Genomic DNA, 25768 nt, shown 5'->3' with positions numbered 1-25768 from the left:
TAATTAATAACCTTGTTTCTATGAGTGAGTGGGATACAATTGGAGAATTCAGAGCAGAGGACTTGAGTTTAGAACTATATTTTACATTTGGAAATATTCCTGTGGTTTCTTTTTTATGAATAGGTTGTATGAATGTCCTTTATGTAGTGAAATGCAAACAGTTGTTGTTTTAAAACCAAATGTGACTGTAATCGATTCTGCCTTCTAAAGCAGGTGACATACTTCACATCTGTTGGGAACTAAATCTTTATATTGTTCATCCATTTTCAAAGGGCACTTTTTGAAAGAGAAATATACTCATGGAATACTGAATTGGAATTTGATATTTTATTCAGAAACATTTTATTTTTAAAAACTGCAGAGAAGTACTCTTTGATTCTTTGTATATTTCAGCCATTATGTGTTAAGTGGGCTTTAATAGGATACCCTGGAAGCATTTGTTGTATTATTTCTATGAAGAAATGCAATCTGATTTCTAAATCATTGACTTGCATATGAGCTTTAGGAAGCACAATCTATTAATAATATGGAAACTGTACAAACAGGTAGAAACAGGTAGATAATGATTGACCTTCAGTAAATAATCTTAATGCATTTTTCAAATAGGAAAAAAAAAATTTTATTTTATGTTAATTTAAATGTAAAATATATATACTGAATTTAGTTATTGGAATCTTCTAAGTATGTTTGCAACAACTTGGGTATATGTATCTATTATGTCAATTGTAAATTTTATAAAATCTAAGTACAGAACAAGCATTTCTGATAAAAATTTGGTGTCCGAATTGAGATGTGCTATAAGTGTAAAATACACTAGATTTCAAAAACTTAGTACAAAGAAAAAAGAAAGTAAAACATCTCATTAATAATTTTTATTTTGATAACATATTGACATATAACAGGTACAATAAAATATATTTTTAAAATATATTTTACCTGTTTCTTTTTAGTTTAAAAAAATGTGGCTCCCTGCAAAATTTTAAATTATGTATGTGGCTCACATTATATTTCTGTTAGATAGCATTGCTCTAGACTAGTGGTTCTCAAATGTGTTCTCTTGACCATCAGCATCAGCATCACCTAGGACTTGTTAGAAAAACACATTATAAATCTCACCTCAGATTTATTGAATCAAAAGGTTCTTTATTTTAACAAACCCTCCAACTGACTGTGATGCATGCAAAAAATTTGAGAACCATTATTTTAGACCAGTGGTTCTCAACTTTGCGAATTAGAATCATCGAGGGAGCTTGGGGCAAAAAGTCCTGGTGCTAAAGTTACAGCTGAGACCAATTAAATCAAGAACTCTTGGCCTAGGCAAGAGTGTTTTTTAAAGCTCTCCAGATGATTCTAATATGGGATAAAGATTGAAAACTACTGGCCTAGACCCATGATACTCGTGCCTTCTAGAGGGGATGCAGCTCACAGGCGCCACTTTCGTTCCTGCTTCTCACATGGCAGTACGGTCGATGTCTGCACCCCTTCTCACCATGGAGATACTGAGCATGGGTGGGCATAAGACTTTGCAGGTATCAGAAGTTCACGTATCAAATATATTTACCCACGTGTGCCAGTTATGCCTGTCACATTAATTGTGAATATGGCTATGCCTTGTTTAACGTTACTGGGCTCTTACCAGATTTATAGGATGAACCTGGAATTGGATAGCATAAATGTAAAGCCCTTGATAGAGCAGAGGTGAAGAAAGGTATTCCTTTTAATGTTGTTATTTGGGGAGGATTTTCTCAGGACAGAGCTTTGTCTTTTATATACTGCTCTACCACACAGCTGAAGCTGGCAGGCATCACTGTACTCACTTCCCCTGTGTGCTTCCATGCCACGGAGTCCTAGCAGAGGCTAACAGATATTTCTATTCTTAGTGCCATGGAGATTACCACCCTTCGGTTTCTAATAATGGTTGGTTCTCTTATTGTCAAAAGCTAAAAACATCAGTAAATCCAACCAATGTAACTTTAAAAACCTAGGAAGGCATGATGCACAGTTCATGTCACCAGGAAATGATGGATATGAAGCAATTCATTGATAAAACTCTGTCAACCTTAAAAACAAAACATCCATTAAAAAAATTAAAGGAAAAAAACCAGCCAGTTATTTATCCAGCAAAAATGAATTTATTTAGGAATAGCAGAGGAATTGCAATTTAGGACTTCAATCATGGCAAACCATAGGCAAGTCCCAAGAAGGAAGGAAAAAGAGTTTCCTTGTATAGAGGAAAGAAGGGAGTGGAGAGGGGCTGCTTTGAACAAGAGTTCATTGGAGGAGAGGGAGAATTTGAGGGAGAGTGAGGGCTTCTCATTGGCTAGGTTGTTGCTGGGCAAGGAGAATCATCCTTCTTCTCCCTGAGGTATGCTAAGTTGCCAGGAGTGATCCTGAGAACTCCCCCTTCATTGCCTCCAGACTCCATTTTAACTTAGCTTCTTTATTGTTTTTCACAACTCTTACCTGCAGTTGATTTAACATTATTAAGATGTCTTGTGTAAAGTTACACCTGTATCATTGTAGCAGAGTAGAAACCTTTTCAGGTGCCCCATCTTGAAACTGCTAATGTTTGTAGTGTTAAAATGTTTGGTAAATACACACCAATGATAGAGACTAAATGTCTCCTTGTGGGAAATATATGCTCTTTTAAGTTTCTATACATGCACTGCATAACAAGATCCAGAATATACTAGTATTAAAACAGATGAAGGAGCTGACTTTTTCAAATGTGCTTCAGCAAAATAAAATACTGCAACCAGATTATATAATTAGAAAATTAATAATGTGCTTAATGAAAATTTTTTCAGGTATAAGTAAGCAGTTAAGATATAAATGATTTATACATGCTGTGACTTAGTCTATGGATTTATTCCAAAATTAGTCACCATGCAGTGCCTGTATTTTTATATTTATATCCATATAAATGATTGTAATACATAGTAAGAATGAGGTGGTATTACATTATCCCTAATAGGAATAATGCTTTTGACTGTTAAAGAGTAACATTGCTTTCTTCAGGGGGAAAAACAACAACAACAACAATACAACTCTATAGAGCTCCAGGCATTCTGTAGAATCCTTTAGAGAATGGGGTTTTTGCACAAACTTTTGCTTAAAGAATAGAATAAGGGTACATCTCTTTAAAACATTATTTTTCTTTCTTTCTTTCTTTTTAAAAAAGAGAGGGAGACACAGAATCTGAAGCAGCCTCCAGGTTCTTGAGCTGTCAGCACAGAGCCTGACGTAGGGCTCAAACTCACGGACAGACTACGAGATCATGACCTGAGCCTCAGTAAGATGCTTAACTGAGTGAGCCACCCAGGTGCCCCAGTTCTTTTTTTTTTTCCTTAATGTTTGTTTATTTTTGAGAAAGAGAGAGAGAGAGAGAGAGAGAGAGAGAGAGAACACTTGCATGCAAGTGGGGGAGGAGCAGAGAGCGAGGGAGACAGAATCCGAAGCAGGATCCAGGCTCCAGGCTATCAGCACAGAGCCCTATGCATGAATTGTGAGATCCTGACCTGAGCCATAGTCTGATGCTTAACTGACTGAGCCACCCAGGCGTCCCTAAAACATTCTAAAGAAATGGCTCATGCACTCATTTCACCTATAACCAGGATACTTAAATACCAATAACTTTGAGTTTTTTGTTCATCAGGGATTCCTTAGAGCCAGGTATAAAACCTAATGAAGGAAACCAGGATATGTCACTCCAAAATCTGAATCTTTGAGAAGAGGAATTGGCAACAAACCTTACTGTTAAGTTTCTTCCCATATATTTACCCTTCCAGTTTGCCACCCTTGGAAGCCTAAAACTGTTTTCCTTTGTGCTATCATTTCTCTATAAATGTATTGGTCTTTGTTGAAGATACTATATAGACAGTGGTTTTAAGAAGCTGTTTTGGGGCGCCTGGGTGGCGCAGTCGGTTAAGCGTCCGACTTCAGCCAGGTCACGATCTCGCGGTCCGTGAGTTCGAGCCCCGCGTCGGGCTCTGGGCTGATGGCTCAGAGCCTGGAGCCTGTTTCAGATTCTGTGTCTCCCTCTCTCTCTGCCCCTCCCCCGTTCATGCTCTGTCTCTCTCTGTCCCAAAAATAAATAAACGTTGAAAAAAAAAAAAGCTGTTTTGAGTTACTCTTTGTTTCAAGTTTCTTCCGTGTGATGTGCACTGCAGGGATTAGTAAACTTTTTCTTTTCTTAATGTCCTCTTGTTAAAGAATCCCAGCTGAAAACCTAAGGTAGGAGAGCTTAGCCTCCTCCACACTAGCACTCATTCCAGTTGTATGCTTCACAGTCCTAGGGCTGGCTATCCCAAGGATGCAGCTGCCTACATTAAATTCTGAATTTTTAGGCTCACTTACTCTGGTGGACTTTCTCCTCCCTAATACACTGAACACTGAATTCTAAGAACCCCAAAAGATCAAAAGTCTTTCCTTCATGCAGAAACACACCAAGAATCAGGCATGTTGAGATTTTCAACTAAAAAATCAGAACTTATTTTACATAGTAGTAACATGCTTTTTGTATAAAGAAATAAGGATTATTTACTCATATCATATAGCTACATCTTTGTTTTAGATAGTATTTTTTCTCAGGGCGCCCGGGTGGCTCAGTCAGTTAAGCATCTGACTTCGGCTCAGGTCATGATCTGAGTTTGAGCCCTATGCCAGGCTCTGTGCTGACAGCTCAGAGCCTGGAGCCTGCTTTGGATTCTGTCTCCCTCTCTCTGCCCTTCTCCTGCTCGTGCTCTGTCTCTCAAAAATAAATAAACATTAAAAAAAATTAGATGATATTTTCTTCTCATGAAAGTAAAACATTTCCAATGTCCCATTTTGAAAGTTCTAGTGTTGTACTGTTGAAATGTTTTGCAAATATACACCGATGATATAGACTAATCCCTCCTTCTGGGAAATTTATGTACTTTTAAGTTTACTATGAAAGTAAAACACTTGAAATGCTCTATGTACCATTAGATATTTCCTAAATTTTATGTACTTCATCTCAATGACATTAAATCAGAATACTATAATCATATTTTAATGATTTTAATGACTAGAGTTCATTGTACATTAAATTTGGCAAGAAAAATTTGATTTTTATTTGATAGTATACTCACCTGTGCAACAGAAATTTACAGGTTCTAATCCCTTAGTTTGTGAATCATAACCATTTTTAACATTACCAATTATGTGCAGATTGCACAATTGTAGTTTCTTACAAGGGAAATTAAAATGAGTTTTTTGTTTCCTGAGATTTTGTTTTTATATTAAAACCTAACTTTACAAACAAACAGGACTGAAATTTAATGTTCTGGATAACATTTACATGGAAAAAGAGTTCCTTCCAGTACTCTTGGAACTGCACATGAATATACAAAGTGGCTCCCCCACTTAGGCCTCCTACTGTTATCATTCAAGATGACTGAACTATTTCTCTTAAATTCACATCTCCCATATGTTTACTTCTCTTTACCTGCACTGCCAGGATCTTGTACTCCCTTTAATGAGGGCTTGGGGGTAGAGCCCATATACTTTGGGCTCCTCCCTATATTTATGTCAGCTTTCCTATCAGTATGTAATACATCACAGAAACAGGAATAGACAGGCTAAACTTCTATAAGAGGGGCATAATAACAACGTTCAGTTGTACTGACATTTTTGTTTCTTCAGCATCTAAGTTTGCTTCCGAGGCCTGTTATTAACCTATTTCCGTCTCTGATAAAGTACTCTAATTGTGACATGTCTCAGTTAACTCCCTGGGAGTGAGTTTTGTAAAGTATACCTTCTTCTCAGGTATTGTAGTTAGGGTTAATTATTTATGGATTGTAGCATTCACAGTGAGAACTGTTATTTAAATGCAAGGAGTTTTTTTTTTAAAGAACTCTATGATGTCAGTAAAATGTTCCCCATTAATAAAATGTTCTCCCTTAAAACGACAGATTCTAGGTAATTCAAAGAATAGGCCCAAGAAGCTTCTGGATATAAGCATAGCTAAAAAACAATTACTATAACAATCTTTCTGATAAGGTAACGTAAGAAATTATTAGATGTGTGTCTAGTTTATGGATATACAAAATCAACCCATAATCAATCCCTAATGCTGTCTTTTGTACTACCATTAGTTAGAAATGAATCAGGTAGAAACTATTGATCCTGCTTACCTGGAAAAGAAACTGGGGCACCGACATCTTTCGTGGTTTTTGTGTATCACACACCCCTTTTGGCTTTGATCTGACTGCTCCTCCATTCCTGGAAACTTCAAGTAGAAATAACAATAACAACAGAATTCCAGTGCTGGAAGATCATTTATTATGACCCTCTGCTTTCACCAAAGTAGAAACTGAAGCCCTTGAAGATTGAGTTATCCAATCTTTGAATATGAATTCAAAGAGGTTCATAAACATCCTGGCTTCTAGAACTCTCACAAAATTATATACAAGATAAATGTGACTGTTCAGTGGGCCATAACTATCTGCAGTGTAACACACGTTGGCTTGCAATTATATTAAGGTAAAATTCCCATGTATAATCTAGAGCTCCACAGGCCCACACTTCCTCCCAGTTCTACTCAGGCCTCTGCTTTCTGGGTCAAGGTTAGTTCTGTCTGGCTCCTGGGCGTGGCCGGCATCGGGACCCTGGATAGAGAGCTTCGAAGCGCCTAATGGGAAGAGAGAGAGAGTCTCAGTCGAGGTCTTCTGCAAACCCCTTGGTCCATTTCCTGAGTGCTCCCATCCCTCGGTCCTACAGCCGCTGTTTTCCGCCTGAACCTCCCCATTTCTCACCTCCCGGGTATCCTTGCGGCTCCCGCTGAGGGCCCAGGGGCTATGGTACCCGCAAAGCCCCCGGGGCGGGCGGGGGGAACGTGACCTTGCTACTAGCATGGGTCTCGGGGGTAAAAGCGTTCCGTGCACAATGGAGGCACGCCCCACGCAGAGACGGGCTAGGACACTTGTGATCATCAACCCAGTGGTGAGTGGGGCCCAGTGCATGGAAGGGAGCGACTCCTGCGGCCGCCGCCCCTTGGGAGCCGCGAGAGCCTCGCTCTTCCTCCTCCTCCTCACTCGCCGGCTCGGCTGATCTCCTGCCATGACTCAGCGATTCTCGCAGGCTGCCCGGCTGGGGACACCGGCTTCTCGCGGGCTCCTCCCGCCGCGTCCACCCCCTCTCGCCACCCACGCCCGCCCCCGGCTGCCGGCTCTTTCCCAGCGGGGCCGCCGCCGCCGCCGCACTCAGCGCCGGCGTCTCAGCAGCATCGCCGCCTGCGCCGCGCGCCGCGCGCCGCCGCCCGACCCCGCCGCCCACCCGCACGCCAGCCATGGAGCCCGCAGCCCCCCGCCGCCGCCACACCCACCAGCGCGGCTACGCCTTGACGCGGGACCCCCACCTCAACAAGGTGAGTCCTCCGGCCCACCTGGCGGGCCAGTGGTCGCCTTGGGTCTGGGACCGGCCCTCCGGGGGTTTCCCCCAACGCGGCCTCACCCCTCTGTCCGCTCTCCCCGGACGCGGCTCTCGTTGCGGGCGGAATGGAGGGGCCACCCAGTAGGCTGTGTGCCCAGCAGTGTGATGGGCGCGCGGTGCTGGTGCACCTCGGCATCCCTTTTTGGGACCGGAGGAGATGTAACTTGTTTACTTTTCGGCTTCTCTTCTCCAGGAGCCAAGGCGAAGAAAGTAGTATCAGGCTAAGTGCTTGAACTGTTTCTGTGAAGATAGGTTGGCTGCCAGCTCAGCCTGTATGTGCCACCTACTTACTGGTTTCACTCAGTGTGGCAATTCTTGGACGCTGCTCGGAGAGAAGTGGCCCTACTGGTTCATCCTGGACAGAAATGAGTTCCCAGAGCCTCAGATCACATTAACAAGCTAGAAGTCAAGGCCTCTTGGTTTCTGGAGCGACACGATTAGGAGGCTGGGAATGCGTGGTGGGTGGCTTCTGCCTTGGACACTTTGCATGGCCTGGTACAAAATCCCTGTCCTAGACATGGGGCTGTGGGTAAAGCCATTCCTATTTTTTTGAATCTGGCCCTACGGAAATTAGAAACATTTTTTTAAAGACCTCTTATGAAAACAAGAATCCACTGTAAATTACAGACCCTTTTCCAGATCTCGCTAACATTTCATTTTTCTTCACTGGTAATGTCGAGTGAACACCTAATATTTCTCTCAAATGAAAAATACCTGATTTATAATTTTGCTTATCTAGATACTAAGCAGTCACACTTTATAGCTAAATTTCTCTCTAGATTGTTTTGTGTGTGTGTGAGTGTGTGTGTGTGTGTGTAACTGTGATTTTGACATTTCCTTATTTAGGATATGGGAAATGCCATCAGTCAACAGAGATCTGTTTAGTCATTTTGGTTGTCTCTTTAGTAGATACTCTTTTTCATTAGGAACTGGACCCCACTCTTACCTTCTGGTCACGTTGCTGGTAATTTGTTGATCATTATTAATGGCTTGAAGATTTGCGATTTCTTCTATTTAATAAACTATAGCTAGTGTGAGTTCTTTTTGATTTTTGTGGTGACAGATAACTTTTAAAAAAATACGTGGTTTAGTATTTGGGGTCATAAAGCATCGTGAAATTTTAAATAGTTCCTACTTATTTTTTTCTTCAAAATGAATTTATTTGCTAGATTTTTCTTTTTATTAGTCTGCATGTTGGGGCCTATTTTCAGTAGAACAAAGGTAAAATCTGATGTTATAAAATAATTTGTTACTTTCATGTGTATCTGCTTGCTGTAATTTATGACCAAATAATGTGTTGTTACTTAAGAAGGACCACATAAGTGGTATAACCTGTTTGAATTTCCCTGAAGTCATGGGCAAGAATGAGTGTTTGGAGTGGGTAGATGGCATAGGCAATCACTGAGCAAGAGTAATTATTATGCCTTTACTTAAAATCTTTCTGGCTTCTATTTATCAATAAAGATTAACTCTTACTTAACAATAATATCACAAAGATCTTCCACCAAGTTGAAAGGTGCAGCATAATGTGTTAAGAACACATTTTTGAATTTGTAATTGAACTTTATTGTCTGCACAGTATCAAATTGGATATAAAATCTAGTTCACCGGGGCACCTAGGTGGCTCACTTGGTTGAGTCCGACTTTGGCTCAGGTCAGGATCTCACAAGTTCATGAGTTTGAGCCCCACATCAGGCTCTGTGCTGACAGCTCCCAGCTGGAGCCTGCTTCAGATTCTATATCTCCCTCTCTCTCTGCCACTCCCCTGGCTCATGCTCTGACTCTATTTCAAAAATAAATAAACATTAAAAAAAAAATCTAGTTCACCAACTCTGGGGTGATTAATGGAATAAGCTTTACTTTTTCTTACTCAGTTCTAAGACAGTTGTGTGTTGCCTAATGGAAGTAGCAGAGTATCCTTACCATTGAAACCATGGCTGTGGGATGTTCTGATCTGCGCTGCACTGAAGACCTCTGGGCTGTAAAGTTTTCTGGTAGCCTGGGAATTCTTATTGATTTTTGTGATAACCTAGGCTAGTAGATCTTGCCCTTTAACACTCCAGCCTGTCATCTGGCTGCGTGAAGACTTCTTCAGCCACATTCACACAGACCTTTATCACCGCAGCTTTTGGGTAACTGCAACGATTTTTACCGGTTTTATTTTCAGATTATAGTCTGTCCTACATGTAGATATGAGAGCAATACGTACATCAGTTAGTGTTTTCTTCATGTTCTTCTTCGGTCATCCAGGTATTTATAATAGTTCCTGTAATGTTGAATATAAAATCAGTCTTGTCAGGTTTACCGTCTTCTTCAAATTGATCTCATTAGTCCCCCAATTTAGTCTTCCACTTGAAATATGTTTGCTGTATCTCTTAATACTCTCCTTTTTGTCTATGTGTAATTTCCTACAATTAAAATGGCATTAATTGATTTAATAATCTCTCTAGGGAAGATGTTCCTAATTCTCTTAGTCCTGTTATCATTAACATTTGTGTATTCAAATGTACCATGTCATGTTGTATTCACTGCATTGTATTTTTTTTTTTATTTTGATTGTCATAGGGCAGGATTCATACTTAGTACAGAATTTTGCCCAGTGGGCTTTAAATAAATGTCTATTTCATGAATGAATGAACCATGTTTTTATTTCTTTTGTCTTTTAAACAGTACTCCGCTTTTAAATCAAGAAGCTTTTATTTTTATTTTTATTTTTTTTATAATTTATTTATTTATTTACATCCAAGTTAGTTAGCATATAATGCAACAATGATTTCAGGAATAGATTCCTTAATGCCCCTTACCCATTTAGCTCATCCCCCCCTCCCACAACCTCTCCAGCAACCTTCTGTTTGTTCTCTATATTTAAGAGTCTCTTGCGTTTTGTCCCCCTCCCTGTTTTTATATTATTTTTGCTTCCCTTCCCTTATGTTCATCTGTTCTGTGTCTTAAAGTCCTCACAGGAGTGAAGTCATATGATTTTTGTCTTTCTCTGACCAAATTCGCTTAGCATAATACCTCTAGTTCCATTCACGTAGTTGCAAATGGCAAGATTTCATTCTTTTTGATTGCCAAATAATACCTCATTGTATATATATACCACACCTTCTTTATCCATTCATCCATCAATAGACGTTTGGGCTCTTTCCATACTTTGGCTATTGTTGATACTGCTGCTATAAACATTGGGGTGCATGTGCCCCTTCGAAACAGCATACCTGTATTCCTTAGATAAATACCTAGCGGTGCAATTGCTGGGTCGTAGCGTAGTTATATTTTTTATTTTTTGTGGAACTTCATACTGTTTTCCAGAGTGGCTGCACCAGTTTGCATTCCCACCAGCAGTGCAAAAGAGATCCTCTTTCTCCACATCCTCGCCAACATCTGTTGTTGCCTGAGTTGTTAATGTTAGCCATTCTGACAGGTGTAAGGGTATCTCATTGTGGTTTTGATTTGTATTTCCCCGATGATGAGTGATGTTGAGCATTTTTTCATGTGTCGGTTGGCCATCTGGATGTCTTCTTTGGAGAAGAGTCTATTCATGTCTTTTGCCCATTTCTTCACTGGGTTATTTGTGTTTTGGGTGTTGAATTTGATAAGTTCTTTATAGATTTTAGATACTAACCCCTTATCTGATAACCCTATCTGATAGGTCCTTTGCAAATATCTTCTCCCATTCTTTCGGTTACCTTTTAGTTTCCTTCGCTGTGCAGAAGCTTTTTATTTTGATGAGGTCCCAATAGTTCATTTTTGCTTTTGTTTCCCTTGCCTGCAGAGATGTGTTCAGTAAGAAGTTGCTGCGGCCGAGGTCAAAGAAGCTTTTGCCTGCTTTTCCTCTAGGCTTTTGATGGCTCCCTGTCTTGCATTCAGGTCTTTCATCCATTTTGAGTTTATTTTTGTGTATGGTATAAGAAAGTGGTCCAGGTTCATTTTTCTGCATGTTGCTCTCCAGTTTTCCCAGCACCATTTGCTGAAGACACTGTCGTTATTCCATTGGATATTCTTTCCTATAAAGCAAGAAGCTTTTAGAGTGGTCGTTTGAACATTATTTTGACATTTATGTCCTTTTTATTATAGTTTTTTGAAAGTAAATTTGCATTTAAGTCTAAAGCTCAGTTGCCTATACATTATACAATGTATAATGGAATATAGGAGAATAGTTGGAATTTGGTTTAAGCCTGACCATCCATGAAGTTTTAATTGCTTGCTAGATAACCTTAAAGGGGTGATTAGTCTTGGTAAACTCAAGGTTAACAGTAGATATGATCCAAGTTAAAAAAATAAAACCTTGTGAAAACTTAAGAGAAATTAAGATCTTTCTTCATTGGTAATAATGTATGATTCTCACTATTTGCTTTTACTCAAATTACATCACTCCAGGTAGTATTTCATCATAGTATTTGGGAAAGTACTTCTGCCTCATGCTTCTGAGATTCAGTATGTTTCTCTACACAGCCCAAACTATTTTTGAGGTGCTTGTCTTTGTGTTATGTGCACTTTTCTAATTTAATGTTTAATGTTTATGATTTTCAAGGATGCCTTCTGGTTTTGATGAGTTGTATTTCAAATTTTTTCTCAGGAATTTTCATGTGACTAGTGTTTCATAAATAACTCTTCAAAAGTAAAATTCTACACACAAAATCACTTATTTTTCATTTCTAAATTTATTAGTTCACTTTATACCATTCCTCTAGCAATGGTAGAAAACACTAATTGCTAGTTCTGCCATAATTGTGCTTACATGGTTTCTATGTCTTTAAGATTAAATAATGTACATGACCTGTAAATCTCCAAAAGATACCACTTTTTAATATTTTAGGCATTTTAATCCAGTTTAAGATAGTGATGTATCAAAGTCAGTTTTGGTCAGCATCATTAACTTTTCTATCTAAAAAGTGAGCTTCTGGGCAAGTGCATTTGTAGATGTTTGTGTCCTGGCATGTCAAGACCTAGTTGGATGTGTTGTAGAGAAAAGAGACAAGTAAGTCTCATGGTTATGAAGGAAAGATACATTGAACCTCCTCTTTTTCTTCAATGTAAATTATACCACGACAAATCATTCAGAAATTTTTATCTATAACAGTTCTCTGAAGTTGCCTCAACAGTATGCGAAACTGATGTATTATTTAATGTGGAATCCCACTGATACAAATGCCATTGTATTGTGGGTGGATAACCATATGCCTCCACAGCTGATACCTTGCTGCACTTGAAACAACGGTGGTAGTGTAGGGGAGCGCAAAAACAAATACACTCGAATGAGTAGAAAGAGGAGAAAGAGGAGTTTGACCTGAGGACTTCTGAGACTGGTGATATGGAGTATAAGAAAATACTGAAGAAAGTCTAAGAAGTTTTGTTTTTGTGTTATAATTTCCTTCTAGCTTTTGGGCAAGTATGAGAAATGGAATGGAATGGAATGAACGTTCTAAGGCATTGTATTTAGAAAGCGAAAGCCCCAATTCTTCCATTTAGCAGCTATGAGATTTTAAGTGAGCTTTTCTTAACTAATTTCAGTTACTATCCTTATAAAATAAAGTGATAATTTCATTCATTTATTATTTTTTTATGTAGAAAATATTTGTTCAGAACCCAGTATATACTAGGTAATGTTGTGGTTGAGAGAATATTGCAATGAATAAGATTCTTGTGAGTGCACTTAGATTTCTGTTGTAATGTGATTTCTGTCTTGCCTCTTCAATCACATACTGAAAAGATTTGAGATAGTGAATATTAATTTTTTCTAAATTATACATTCAAAAACAGTAGGTTTTTTTAGTACATCCTAATATTAATATAGTACTTTTGTACAGAAAGTCCGAGCTCATAGCTGGAGCAATTATAAAGAATTCTCCTTTTAGTGTACTAATCCTCTTCCCTTGAATTTTCTATGACAAGATTATGTTCCTTCTTTATTTTATAGTAAAAACAAAAACCTATCTTCTCTTTATGAGAGAGACATTTCTGTTTTACCCTCAAATTCATATAACTGAGCTTGACTGACATCACATGACCTTTGCAGTCTTTCATACACTTTCACAGAATGCCAGGTATAGGTTAAAATATATATTTGTGAAGACAAAGAAAAAGGAAAGCTCTTTGCTTCTCAGGACTCTGTTCAAAGCATGTGAAGGCTTGGAAGTATGAAAGAACATGGCTTGTTAGAGAAAGGTAGAGGTATGCTTTGGTCATTAAAGTTATTGGGAGAAGAGGGAGTGAATTGCAGAGACAGGAAATTTACAAGTTCCAGTGGTGTGAAACCAGCCTTTACTTGAGTCTGGCTTTGGAAATAGTCTGTTACTCTGACAAAACAAATATTTGACTATTTCCAATGGTTTTCAAAACTGAGGTGACCAAATACTGTGATAGACTTAAGACTGATTGATTTGTTACTTCATTATGTTATTGAACCAACTCAACCAACTTGGACAGTATATATATCCGGAATAAATCATGAAATACGTTACAGTTAGAACAAATTTGGAAATGTTTCCAACCTAAATGTTTAGGAAATTTTCTTAGACATGGGACCTAAATGTAAAATGTGGATGTTTGTATTCTTAAAATGATATTTAAAATATCTTATGGCTTATATGTTAATTTTTACCTGTTTTTAGCTTTATGTATATAAAGTAGTACATTTTAAAACAAAGGATTATTGTTGTCTTAAGTGAATTTGGAGAATTTAAAGTCTCAGCATTTTCCCTCAGGCCTTAAAAATATATCTAAGTTAGCCATCAACTAAACTGTTAGATACTTGAGGCCTTTGAGTTTAAACAGAGGGGAGAGACATTATGGCTTTAAGTTTCTACAGTTTGATCTGGGTAGCTTGGGAAGTCAATATAATAATGAATGATAGTCTTGGGGCACCTGGGTGGCTCAGTTGGTTAAGCCTCCGATTTTGGCTCAGGGCATGATGTCATAACTTGTGAGTTGAAGCCCCGCGTCAGGCTCTGTGTTGACAGCTCAGAGCCTGAAGCCTGCTTTGGATTCTGTGTCTCCCTCTCTCTCTGCCCCTAACCCACTCACATTCTGTCTGTGTCTCTCTCAAAAATAAATAAACATTAGAAAAAATGAGTAATAGTCTCAAACACATGGAAATATAACTGTTAGAGCTTTATACTAATAAACCCTAGATCTAAAGCACTAAGTTTATTTTTTTTTGTCAGGTAATGTTGAGTAAGAATATCAGCAAAAGTATTTACACGTTCATCTGAATGTTCATAATTGCATTATCAGGATCCCTGGAGCAGTTAAATTCTAAACTGCTTCATGAAGACCTGGAAATCTGGAGACTGAAGGAGTCCTGACTCCATGACAGTATTAGGGCTAGGCCCCTTAAGCTTAGAATATATTTAATACATTTGAATTATCTATTCAGAGTCTTCTAAGATACTTTAAAACTTTTTTGATTGTGACACAGTACACATATATAATACATGTATAAGCATAATGTTGTGGGCTGAATTGTGCCCTACCAAGAGTCATGTATTGATTTATCCACTGTCTCAGAATGCAATTGCATTTGGAGTTAATACCTTTAACGAGGTAATTAAGTTAAAATCAGGTCTTTAGGGTGGACCTTAATTCAATATGGCTGATAGCCTTATAAGAAAAGGAAAGACCATGTGAATACAAAGAGAGAAGTCAATAAGAAAAGTCTCAGAATGTAAGCAACCCTACCAGCATCTTGATCTTGGACTTAACAGCCTTCAGAACTGTGAGAAAATAAATTTCTGTTGTTTTAGTTACTTAGTCTGGTACTTTGTTATGGCAACCTTAGCAAACTAATAAATACTGTAATGGAAACAAAATGTCATAATACAATATTTTGCTGTGTTTAGTGCACACTAGTAGTACTTATCATATTTCAGTTTTTAAGAAATGTGAGTCACAACCCATAGTTTAAAAAAATTTTGCTTTATGACTTCTTTAAGTAGTGCATTCACATACCTGGGAAGTTACTAGAAAGTAACTTTCTTTTCTGTGTGTTAGTGTTGCACATATGGGGCTCTAGTTTGCCTTGGCAGTACTGGTCAAGCCCCCTTTTGTTTTTCTGTCTACATGTCCAAATTGAGGTATCTTTTGAAACAATAATCTGGAAATGATGAGAATGTTTTGGTTACTAATAGTGGCAAGTCTTGGTTAGTTGGCCAAAATATAAGTCCTTACTCGAGTGCTCAGAGCCAGGAAGAAACTGTGACTTGGTTAATGAGTATTTTTGTAAGCCTTTAAAATTTTTACTTATTCAAAATTATAGTTAATTTTTACATGTAGAGATTATAATATAATAAAGACAGAATTGAAAGGAAATATATTGGTTATATTGCAGGGCTGTTGAATGCAATGGTCAAGAAATAATTCTTGAGATGTTTTATGGTGCAGCTTAGTAAGTTTATTTGAGTAGCATGGGGACAGGACCCATGGACAGAAAGAGCTGTGCTATTGCTGTATGAAGCCGGTGGTTATATGCTTAGTACTCAAGGGATAGGGGATGTGCAGGAAGTACTAGATCATAAAGGTCTTCTTCGAATTTCTGCATGTAAAACTAGTTTCACAAGATTTATCTGGTGCCTATCATTCAGTTCAATATTAACTATTGGTGAGATAGCCAGGCAGTCATGAGACCTTTTAAGAATGTAGTAACCAGCATGTATTTAATCCTTATCAGAATTATGGATGCCATAGATCAGCCTTCTGGGCTAAAGGTGAAAATTTTCTGCTTCTATCCCTCATCAGTGTCAGTAAATATAAATGAGAATAACTCCTCTATTAATAGAATTTTTTTCGGATTGTTCCACAAAGCAGAAGCAAACTATGCTATAGATAAGAGATACATTGAAAACAAAATGCTATGGAAAGACTAAAAATAAATACGTTGGAAAATGCAACCAGCAGGAAATCAGGGTTATACCTGACATCAGACAGTGTAGAGTCTATATCAAAAAGCATTAAGTGAGACAGAAGACTCTTTATAATTCTGAAAAGTACAATTTTGAATAAAGTTAAAAAAGTAAGGAATATCTATGCATCAAATAACACAGCAGTCACCCTCATAAAAAAGACCCTACAGAACACGCAGAGAGGAATAAACACTAATACTAGCAGACTTTAACATATTTCTCTCAGTGCAGGGCACACCAAAGGTAAAAAAAAACTGTTTCCATATATGAATTCCTCAAATTTCTAAAGAAATTTGTTTGCCAGATAATGAGAAAATTCACTTGAGAAATTGGGAAAATGGAAAAGAGTATTATTATAACTTCCCTTTGAGAATTAAAGCTTAATAAATAACACAGAGACATTACTGGTTTGAAAGATCCAATGATAGAAGTCAAAAAGAAGAGCTGGAAATGGTGACATACAAAGAGGTTAAAACTGACATTTCCCAATCTTCATAGGAACATGTAGGTGAGAGATTGTAATGATCTAATTAATTTTGCTTGTAGCTCTTGCCATTTTCTGGTAATAGATCTCTTAATTTCTGTGTTTAGACCATTTACATTTAATGGAATTATTGATATGTTTGGATTTCTGTCTACTATTTTATTATTAGGTGTTTATTCCCTCTGTTTTTCATCTCTTTATTTCTCCCTTTCCTGTTTGAATATTTTATTCCATTTTATCTTTGACTTTTTGACAATATCTTTTTACAGGCTGGTTTTGGTACTTTCTGTAAGAATTATACTATATAGGAGCATCTGCGTGGCTCAGTCAGTTAAGCGTCCAACTTCAGCTCAGGTCATGATCTCACAGTTTGTGAGTTTGAACCCCACTTCAGGCTCTGTGCTGACAGCTTGGAGCCTGGAGCCTGCTTCAGATTCTGTGTGTGTCTCTCCCTCTGACCCTCCCCCACTCACATTCTATCTCTGTCTCTCTCTCTCAAGAATAAATAAACATTAAAAAAAATTAAAAAAAAGAATTATACTATATATAATTTTTCAGTCTACTTGAAATGATCATTTTATCAGTTCAGTTGGAATGTTCATACCTTATCATCATTTGTTTAATTACTTTCCTTTGATTATGTTATAGTTGTTATATCCACTTACATCTCCATACATACATTACATAAAATTTTTTAAATTGAGATATAATTGACACATAACATTAAATTAGCTTCAGGTATACAATATAATGAGTTGATATTTGTGTATATTGTGAAATGATCACCATAATAAGTCTAGCTAACATCTGCCACCATACAGTTATAAAAAAATTTATTCTTGTGATGAGAATTTTAAAGATTTATTCTCTTAGCAACTTTGTAAATATGCAATGCAGTATTATTAACTATACTCACCATGCTATATGTACATTCATCCCTATGACTTATTTATTTTATCACTGTATGTTTGTACTTTTTTAACACTTCATCCATTTCCTCCACCCATCTACTTCCCACCTCTGGCAACCACCAATCTTTTTCTGTATCTATGAGCTTATTTTTTGTTTTTGTTTTCTTTTTAGATTCCACATATAAGTAAGATCATATACAGTGTTTGTTTTTCTCTGACTTTATTTCACTTAGCATAATGCTGTCAAGATCCATCCATGTTGTTGCAAATAGTGAGATTTCTCTCTTTATTTTAGTATGGCCAAATTATATTTTATATATATACATATATATGTATATGTATACATATATATGTACACACACACACACACACACACCATGTTTTCTTTATTCATTCATCCGTTGATGGACTTTTAGGTTGTTTCCATATCTTGGCAATTGCAAATAATGCTGTAGTGAACATGGGGGTACATATATCCTTTCCATGTTGTTTTTTTCTTTTCCTCAGATAAAAACCCAGGGGTAGAATTGCTAGATCATATGGTAGTTCTATTTTTAATTGTTTGAGGAAACTCCATATTGTTTTCCACAGTGGATATACCTATTGACATTCCCACCAAGAGTGTGGGAGAAAAGGTTCATCAAAAACCTCCAAAAAAGGGAAACTTGGGGCACCTGGGTGGCGCAGTCGGTTAAGCGTCTGACTTCAGCCAGGTCACGATCTCGTGGTCCGGGAGTTCGAGCCCCGCGTCGGGCTCTGGGCTGATGGCTCAGAGCCTGGAGCCTGTTTCCGATTCTGTGTCTCCCTCTCTCTCTGCCCCTCCCCCGTTCATGCTCTGTCTCTCTCTGTCCCAAAAATAAATAAACGTTGAAAAAAAATTAAAAAAAAACAAAAACAAAAAAGGGAAACTTTTTTCCCATATCCTCACCAATACTTGTATTTCTTGTTTTTTTGAGAATAGCCATTCTAACAGGTGTGAAGTGATATCTTGTGGTTTTGATTTGCATTTTCCTGATGATTGCGGATACTGAGTTTCCTTTCTTGTGTCTGTTGGCCATCTGTGTATCTTCTTTGGAAAAATGTCTGTTCAGATCCTTTGCCCATTTTAATTGGATTGTTTGTTTTGCTACTGAATTCTTATGAAAAATATTTTTGATGTAATAATGTAATGTTTATTATTTTGATTTTAACTGTCATGCATATTTCAAAGAATTTAAGAGGGAAAGGATAATCTGTTACAGTTACCCAGATGGTTGTCATTTAGGTTATCCTCAGGTATCATTTCCTTTCTATGTAAAAAATGTCCTTTAGCATTTCTTTTAGAGCAGGTTTGCTGGAGACTGCTTGTCTTCATTTTCCTTCATCTGAGAATGTCTTTATTTCACTTTCTTTCCTGAGGGGTATTTTCACCAGTTATAGAATTTTGGGTTGACACTTCTTTACCTTCAGCACGTTAAAAATGCCATTCCTCTTCCCTCTGGCCTCCCTTGTTTCTGATGAGAAACTTGTAGTCATCCGAATTGTTACATATGTATGCAATGAGTAGGTTGGTTTTTCTCTGGCATCTTTAAAGATGTTTTCTTTTTTCTAGTTTAAAGCATTTTGAAATAATTTTTCTGGATTTATATTTTTTTCGATTATCTTCTTGGGGTTTGTTGAGCTTCTTGAATTTGTAATTTTATATCTGGTGCCAAAATTGATAAATGTTTAGCCGTTATTTCTACAAATATTTTTTCTTTCTCCTCTCCTTTTGGCATTCTGTTGATAAAAATGTTAGGTTTTTTGGTATTGTCCCACAGGTCCCTGAGGCTCTGACTTTTTCTTTTCCAGTTTTTTTTCTTTGTTTTTCAGATTGGTTGATCCATCTTCAAGTTTACTGACCCTTTTCTCTTGTATCTCCATTCTGTTCTTGAGCCCATCCTATGAATATTTTTAATTATTATATTTTTCAGTTCTAAAATTTCCCCTTCTTCTTTATAGCTTTAATTTGTTCACCAAGACTGTTTTTTTTCCATTCATTTCAAAAGATTTTGCCCTTATGCTTTGGGGTTTGGTTACAATAACTGTTTTTAAATCTTTGATAACTCCATTCTCTGTGTTGTCATTGATTTTTCTTTTTCCTTTGAAAGTTAACATTTATCTGTTTTTTCATATGCGGAGTAATTTTTGCATGTATCCTGGACATTTGCATTGTAGGTTTTGGTTAAATCCCAAAGGGAATACAGTTCTTTTTAGTTTTTGCAGTCAGTCAAACTGGTTAGGTGAGTTCATAAGTTGGACCCTTGTTTTATGGATCGTGGTTCCAATATTCCATTTTCATAGCCACTTTGTAGTGCTATTTGGTTCTATTCATCGTGTGTACTGCCCAAAGGTCAGTGTAGGATCCATACAGCGGTTTATACCATAGTTTAGTTCTCATATCTTTTGTGAGACTGTTTAAGATCAGGTCTCTACATGCATAGCTCAGAGGTGAGCCCAGGAGTTCATATACAACTTTATGGGATTGTTCTCTTGAGTTCCCTTCTTTCTATGATCTCACTGATACTTTTTGTCTCCTTGAGGCCCCCTTTCCAGCCCACTAGCTGGAAAACTGGCCCTTTAGTTTCCTTGCTCTGTAGTATACTTCTTCTACCTGCATTTGCATTTAGGGCCAAGTGACTGGAAGACAAAGAAAAATGCAACAGACATTTAATCCATGATCTTGGGACCATTGCTTCTCTGGCTAAAAAGAATGATTTTCCTATCTTACAATTTTAGACATCTGCAGTGGTCATGCTCCTGCCCCCCACTGTGGGATTCACAGGGGGCTGGGGCTGGAGAGAATGGAAAATAAGAATGGATTTCCTCTTCTGTAACCTTTAAGAGCCAGCCCCCTTTCCTGATTCTTGGACCAGAAAAAGAAAGCTTTTCTTGGCATTCTTTTTGTCTGCACTCAGTTGCACTTCTAGCATTTCTGTTACTTTTTAGTCAAGGCCAGTTGGTCACAGAAGGGAAAAAAAAGCCAGGCTGTACTGAAGGGCAAAACTCCAGGAAACTCACTGTTGGTTTGGTGGTACCTGGGATTCAGGTCTTCTTCCCCTGCTTCTCTGCTGCCATTTACTTTTCAGACTCTTCATATAGCTTCCTGATACATTCTGCACAAGGTTTATAGTTAGATTCATTGGGAGAGACAAGGTAAAGTATGCTTACACCATCTTGCACAGAACCAGAACCCTCAGATTGTTATTTTTAGGAGGTGAATGTGTGAAACTCAGTCTAACTTGGTCTTAAGTTTCAGGGGGAAACATCAGAGAATATGTTTTCCAATATATATTCACATATCTTCCTCATTTCACTGGGTACATATTTGCTACTGTAATTTTGGTAATAAAGGTCATTCTGTTGAAAAATGATTTATGTAAAAATAAGAACATGACATAATTTGTAAAATTTCTACAGTCTAGGGATTTTTAAAAATTCTTGGCCTTGTTGGTATTTGTATCCTTCTGTTTCTCTTCATGCTGTGATGGAGAAAATACTACAGAAATTACAAGGTTCACAATTCCTTTGAGGAGGTAGGTAGGGTTGTTATGCTGGTTTATATCATAGCTTTATCTTTTCACATACTTGCTCCTAGGACCTGGAATATAGTTAGTATTCTGTAAAAGTTTGTCAAATGGGTAAATGATGGTTAATTCTTGACCTAATGTATAGTTCTGTTTTGCCTTTCAAATATGCTTATAACTTCTCCACAAGTTACATTCTACATTGTGGGTTAAACATGCTGTTGGGTATATGTTGGAGAATCTCTTTCCTTTAGTGGGTACAGGAATGACCACTATATCATTTACGACTTGGTTTTGGTACATATAACAGCAAGAACAACAACAGTAAAAACAAGTAACAGTGATTTGGTTAGGATGTAGCTTATTTTTCTTTCACACATGAAGGAAATCAGAGGTAGACCGTCTGGGCCTGTTTGGTGGGTCACAGAGTCATCAGGAACATTGCTGCACTTCCATCTTCCAGAACACTTCATGGTCCTGACTGACTATGGGTCTTAGATAGCATTTGCACATTCCAAGCTGGTTGCTGGAAGAAATGGGAGAAACACAAGAAGGGCCACCTTCCAGTGGAGTTGGCTAGCTCCCTTTAAGGAGCCTTCCCTACATCCCACACATCCCTTCCACTCACATTCATTGTTCAGAACTCATTCACAGGGCCTCTTTTATAGGGGAGTCTGGAATTTTAGTCGTTTATCTGATACATTACCACCCAAACAATACAGGGACCTCTTACTGCGGAAGAAGGGGAGAATAGATGTTACGGTAAACAGCAGTGTCTGCCTGTACCCAGAGCTGCCAGAAACATAAGGATAGAGATTTAAGAAATGTAAATAAGAAGTATGGTTATATAGGTATATATTCTTGAGATTGAGATAAACGGTTCTTAATAGTTCTTAGTATTTTTAATAGCCTTACAGATTCACTGTATAACAGCAAAAATATGAAGAAGTGAAAAGTTTGTCTCCCTTTCACTTTTGTGCCCCAGCTAGCTTGTTCCCCTTTCTAAACAGTAACTGTGGTTTCTAGCACTCAATATGTTTCCATTATACACTGGAAATATTGTATGACTTCTATTTATTTATTTACTTATTTGACAGTGAGCAAGGGAGGGGCGGAGGGGGGGAGCGGTGGACAGAGTATCTAAGGTGCTGTACTGACAGCACAGAGCCAAATGTGGGGCTTAAACTCACCAACCCTGTGAGATCATGACCTGAGCAGAAGTCCGACGCTTAACTAACCCTTGGTTTATATATTTTTAAGGTTAATTTTCTTGTTAAATGTTACTGCTGTAGGGCATGGCTCAGATCTGCCCTTGGTGTGGCAGCTAGGAGGTGGTGTTACAAAGACAAGTGTTGCAGTTGAGAGTATCTTTGTGAATCATGCAGGGACGAGGAAGACAGATTGAGAATCTTGAGCCCAGGTTGAACCTTCTGTCATTTGCCTGGTGCTCAGCAACTGCTTCTGAAGCCCTGTTTTCTCTTTCTTTAGTGAGCTAGCCTTGGGATGGAGATTCCTCAATGTGGTGAATAACAAACATCATGGGTGAGCGCTGCTGACACACTTGCATTGTTTTCATGAAATGGCATCACTAGTCAGGCAAAGAACCAGGTCTTCCCGTTACTTTACCTGCCTATCAGGGATTTGCCTGCTCTGGTTCCTGCCTGTCTTCCCCAGGGTCACCTTGCATCATTCTTCCCTTAGTTGACGTTTCCTTCCTTGTACTTTCTCCGAGAAGCCAAGCTGTTCTGCGCTGGGGTTTGTGCCCCTGCCGTTTCCTATACAGTCACCCTGAGTCTTTCACCTGGTCAGCTTCTACTCTTCTGTTTCTCCTTCAGATCTCATTTTATTTTACTTTATTTTATTTTTAATGTTTTTATTTATTTTGAGAGACAAAGTACAGATGGGGGAGAGGCAGAGAGAGAGGAAGAATCCCAAGCAGGATCTGCACTGTCAGATCTCACGAACTATGAGATCATGACCTGAGCTGAAACCAAGAGTCAGATGCTTAACCTACTGAGCCACCGAGGTACTTCCAGTTCTCATTTTAGTATCACTGCTTAGTGAGCTCTTCCCTTTCAAGCCCCTAAGTTAAGTTAGATAGTAAATTTTCCCTTTTCTTTCCCTGTACTTACCACAGTGTTATTTTATAATTATTTGTGTAGCTCTTCATGTAATATCCTGTTAAGCTCTCTAGATTGTTAGCTTCATGAGACTCTGGACCATATTTGACATAACACTGTTTCATTGGCTCTGTGCCTGCAAGCATTATAAGCATTCACTCAACAAATATTTGGTGAAAAATCTTTGGTGAGTGTGATGATTACTTTTATGTGTCATTTTAGCTAGGCCCCTGGATGTCCCGACATTTGGTCAAATATTATTCTGGGTGTGTGTGTGAGGGTGTTTCTGGATGAGATTAACACTTGAATTGGTAGACTGAGTAAAGCAGACTTCCCTACCTAATGTGGTTGGGCCTCATCCAGTCAGCTGCGAGTCTGAATAGTACAAAAAGGCTGACCCTCTTGTGACAAAGAGGGAACCCCTCTTGCTTGAATACCTTCAAGCTAGGACATTGATTTTTTCCCCTACCTTTGGATTTGAACTAAAACACTGGCTCTTCCTGGATCTTAAGCCTGCTGGCCTTTGGACTGTAACTATACTGTCAGCTCTCCTGATTTCTCAGTCCTTTGGGCTTGGGCTGTAACTACACCATTGGCTCTCCTGGGTCTCCAACTTGCCAACTTCAGATCTGGGGACTTGTCAGCCTTCATAATTGCATGAACCAATTCATTATAATAAATTTCTTCATATATGTGATGTTTATACACACACCCTTTCATTCTGTTTCTCTGGAGACCCTTGAGCAATTCTGTGAACTTCACAAGCTCCCATAAAGTAACTAAGAGGAGACCAAACATTTTTGAAAATCTCAACTGTGGATCTGAAGTAAGAAAGCCATCTTGTGGTGTTTCTGGGAATATCATGTTGATATGTGAGATACATCGCTTAGACACTGAAGCATAGTTCTCTGCAACAGTTCCTATCTTTTTTTTAGGTTTTTTAAAAATTCCAGTTAGCAGACATGCAGTGTAATATTACTTTCAGGTGTACAATATAGTGATTCAACACTTTTATATAACAGTGTTCATCACAGCAAGTGCCCTCCTTGATCCCCATCACCTACTTCACGCATCCCCCACCTACCTCCCCTCTGGTAACCATGTGTTTGTTCTCTATAGTTAAGAGTCTGTTTTTTGGTTTGCCTCTTTCTCTCTCTCTCTCTCTCTGTCTTTGCTTGTTTGTTTTGTTCCTTAAATTACACACATGAATGAAATCATACAGTATTTTTCTTTTTCTGGCTGACATATTTGGCTTAGCATTTTACTCTCTAGCTCTATCCATGTTGTTGCAAATGGCAAGATTTCATTCTTTTATATGGCTGAGTAATATTCCATTTTTGACACCCCCCCTCACACACACACACACACACACCCACATCTTCTTTATCCATTTATCAGTCGATGAACACTTGGGCTGTTTCCATAATTTGGCTATTGTAGATAATGCTGCTATAAACATTGGGATACATATATCCCTTTGAATTAATATTTTTGAATTCTTTGGGTAAATATCTAGAAGTGCAATTGCTGGATTGTTGGGTAGTTCTATTTTTAACTTTGTGAAGAAGCTTCTTACCTGTTTTTCACAGTACCAGTGTCTGTACCAGTTTACATTCCCAGCAATAGTGCACGAGGGTCCCTTTTTCTCCGCATTTTCACAACACCTGTTATTTCTTGTGTTGTCGATTTAAGCCGTTCTGACAGGTGTCAGGTGAGATCTTGTTGTAGTTTTGATTTGCATTTCCCTGATCATAAGTGACGGTGAGCATCTTTTCATGTGTCTGTTGGCCATCTGTATGTCTTTGGAAAAATGTGTATTCATATCTTCTGCCCATTTTTTAATCGGATTGAGTTTTATAAGTTGAATGTTGAGTTTGAGTTTTATAACTCCTGTATATATTTTGGATACTAACCCTTTATCAGATATGTTATTTGGAAATATCTTCTCCCATTCCATAGGTTGCCTTTTGTTTTTTTGTTTCCTTTGCTGTCTGCAATAGTTCTTAAAATATTTTGTACCAAAGTCCCCTTTGGAAATTTTTATATATAATAGGCTTTGTGTTAGGTAATGTTGCTCAACTGTAGGCTAATGTAAGTGTTCTAAGTACATTTAAGGTAGGTTAAGCTAAGTTATAATGTTTGGTAGGTTAGATGTATTAAACGCATTTTTGACTTAATGGTGTTTTCAATTTATGATGGGTTTGTCAGGGTACAACCCTGTTGTAAAACTTATTGAGACCCTGATCCATCTTGACATTTTATTAGGTACTATTCAAATATGAATATCACAGTTCCTGTTCACCAGAAGCACCTAGACCTTGGGCAGGGTAAAACAGTGCTTCAGCAGAAATAATGG

At 38.0% G+C, this 25768-nt stretch overlaps 1 protein-coding gene and 1 pseudogene across 1 annotated transcript in view; both read left to right on the top strand.

Annotated features, from left to right (window-relative positions):
- The first annotated feature begins 1390 nt into the window (after positions 1-1390).
- On the top strand, positions 1391-2435 carry LOC125166464 (acyl-protein thioesterase 1-like; annotated as a pseudogene).
- Positions 2436-7117: 4682 nt separating this feature from the next.
- ME1 (malic enzyme 1) overlaps positions 7118-25768 on the top strand; it is a 189591-nt gene continuing 170940 nt past the window's right edge. The window contains exon 1 of the mRNA XM_047858812.1: positions 7118-7387. Coding sequence (XP_047714768.1) covers positions 7310-7387 — 78 coding nt within the window. The 5' untranslated portion in view covers positions 7118-7309. The remainder of the gene's footprint in view (positions 7388-25768) is intronic.

This window comes from Prionailurus viverrinus, chromosome B2 (assembly GCF_022837055.1).
Source record: "Prionailurus viverrinus isolate Anna chromosome B2, UM_Priviv_1.0, whole genome shotgun sequence".
In the NCBI taxonomy this organism is placed as follows: Eukaryota; Metazoa; Chordata; class Mammalia; order Carnivora; family Felidae; genus Prionailurus; species Prionailurus viverrinus.
Note: the sequence above shows the minus strand (reverse complement) of the source record. Positions and strands in the feature narration are given on the sequence as shown.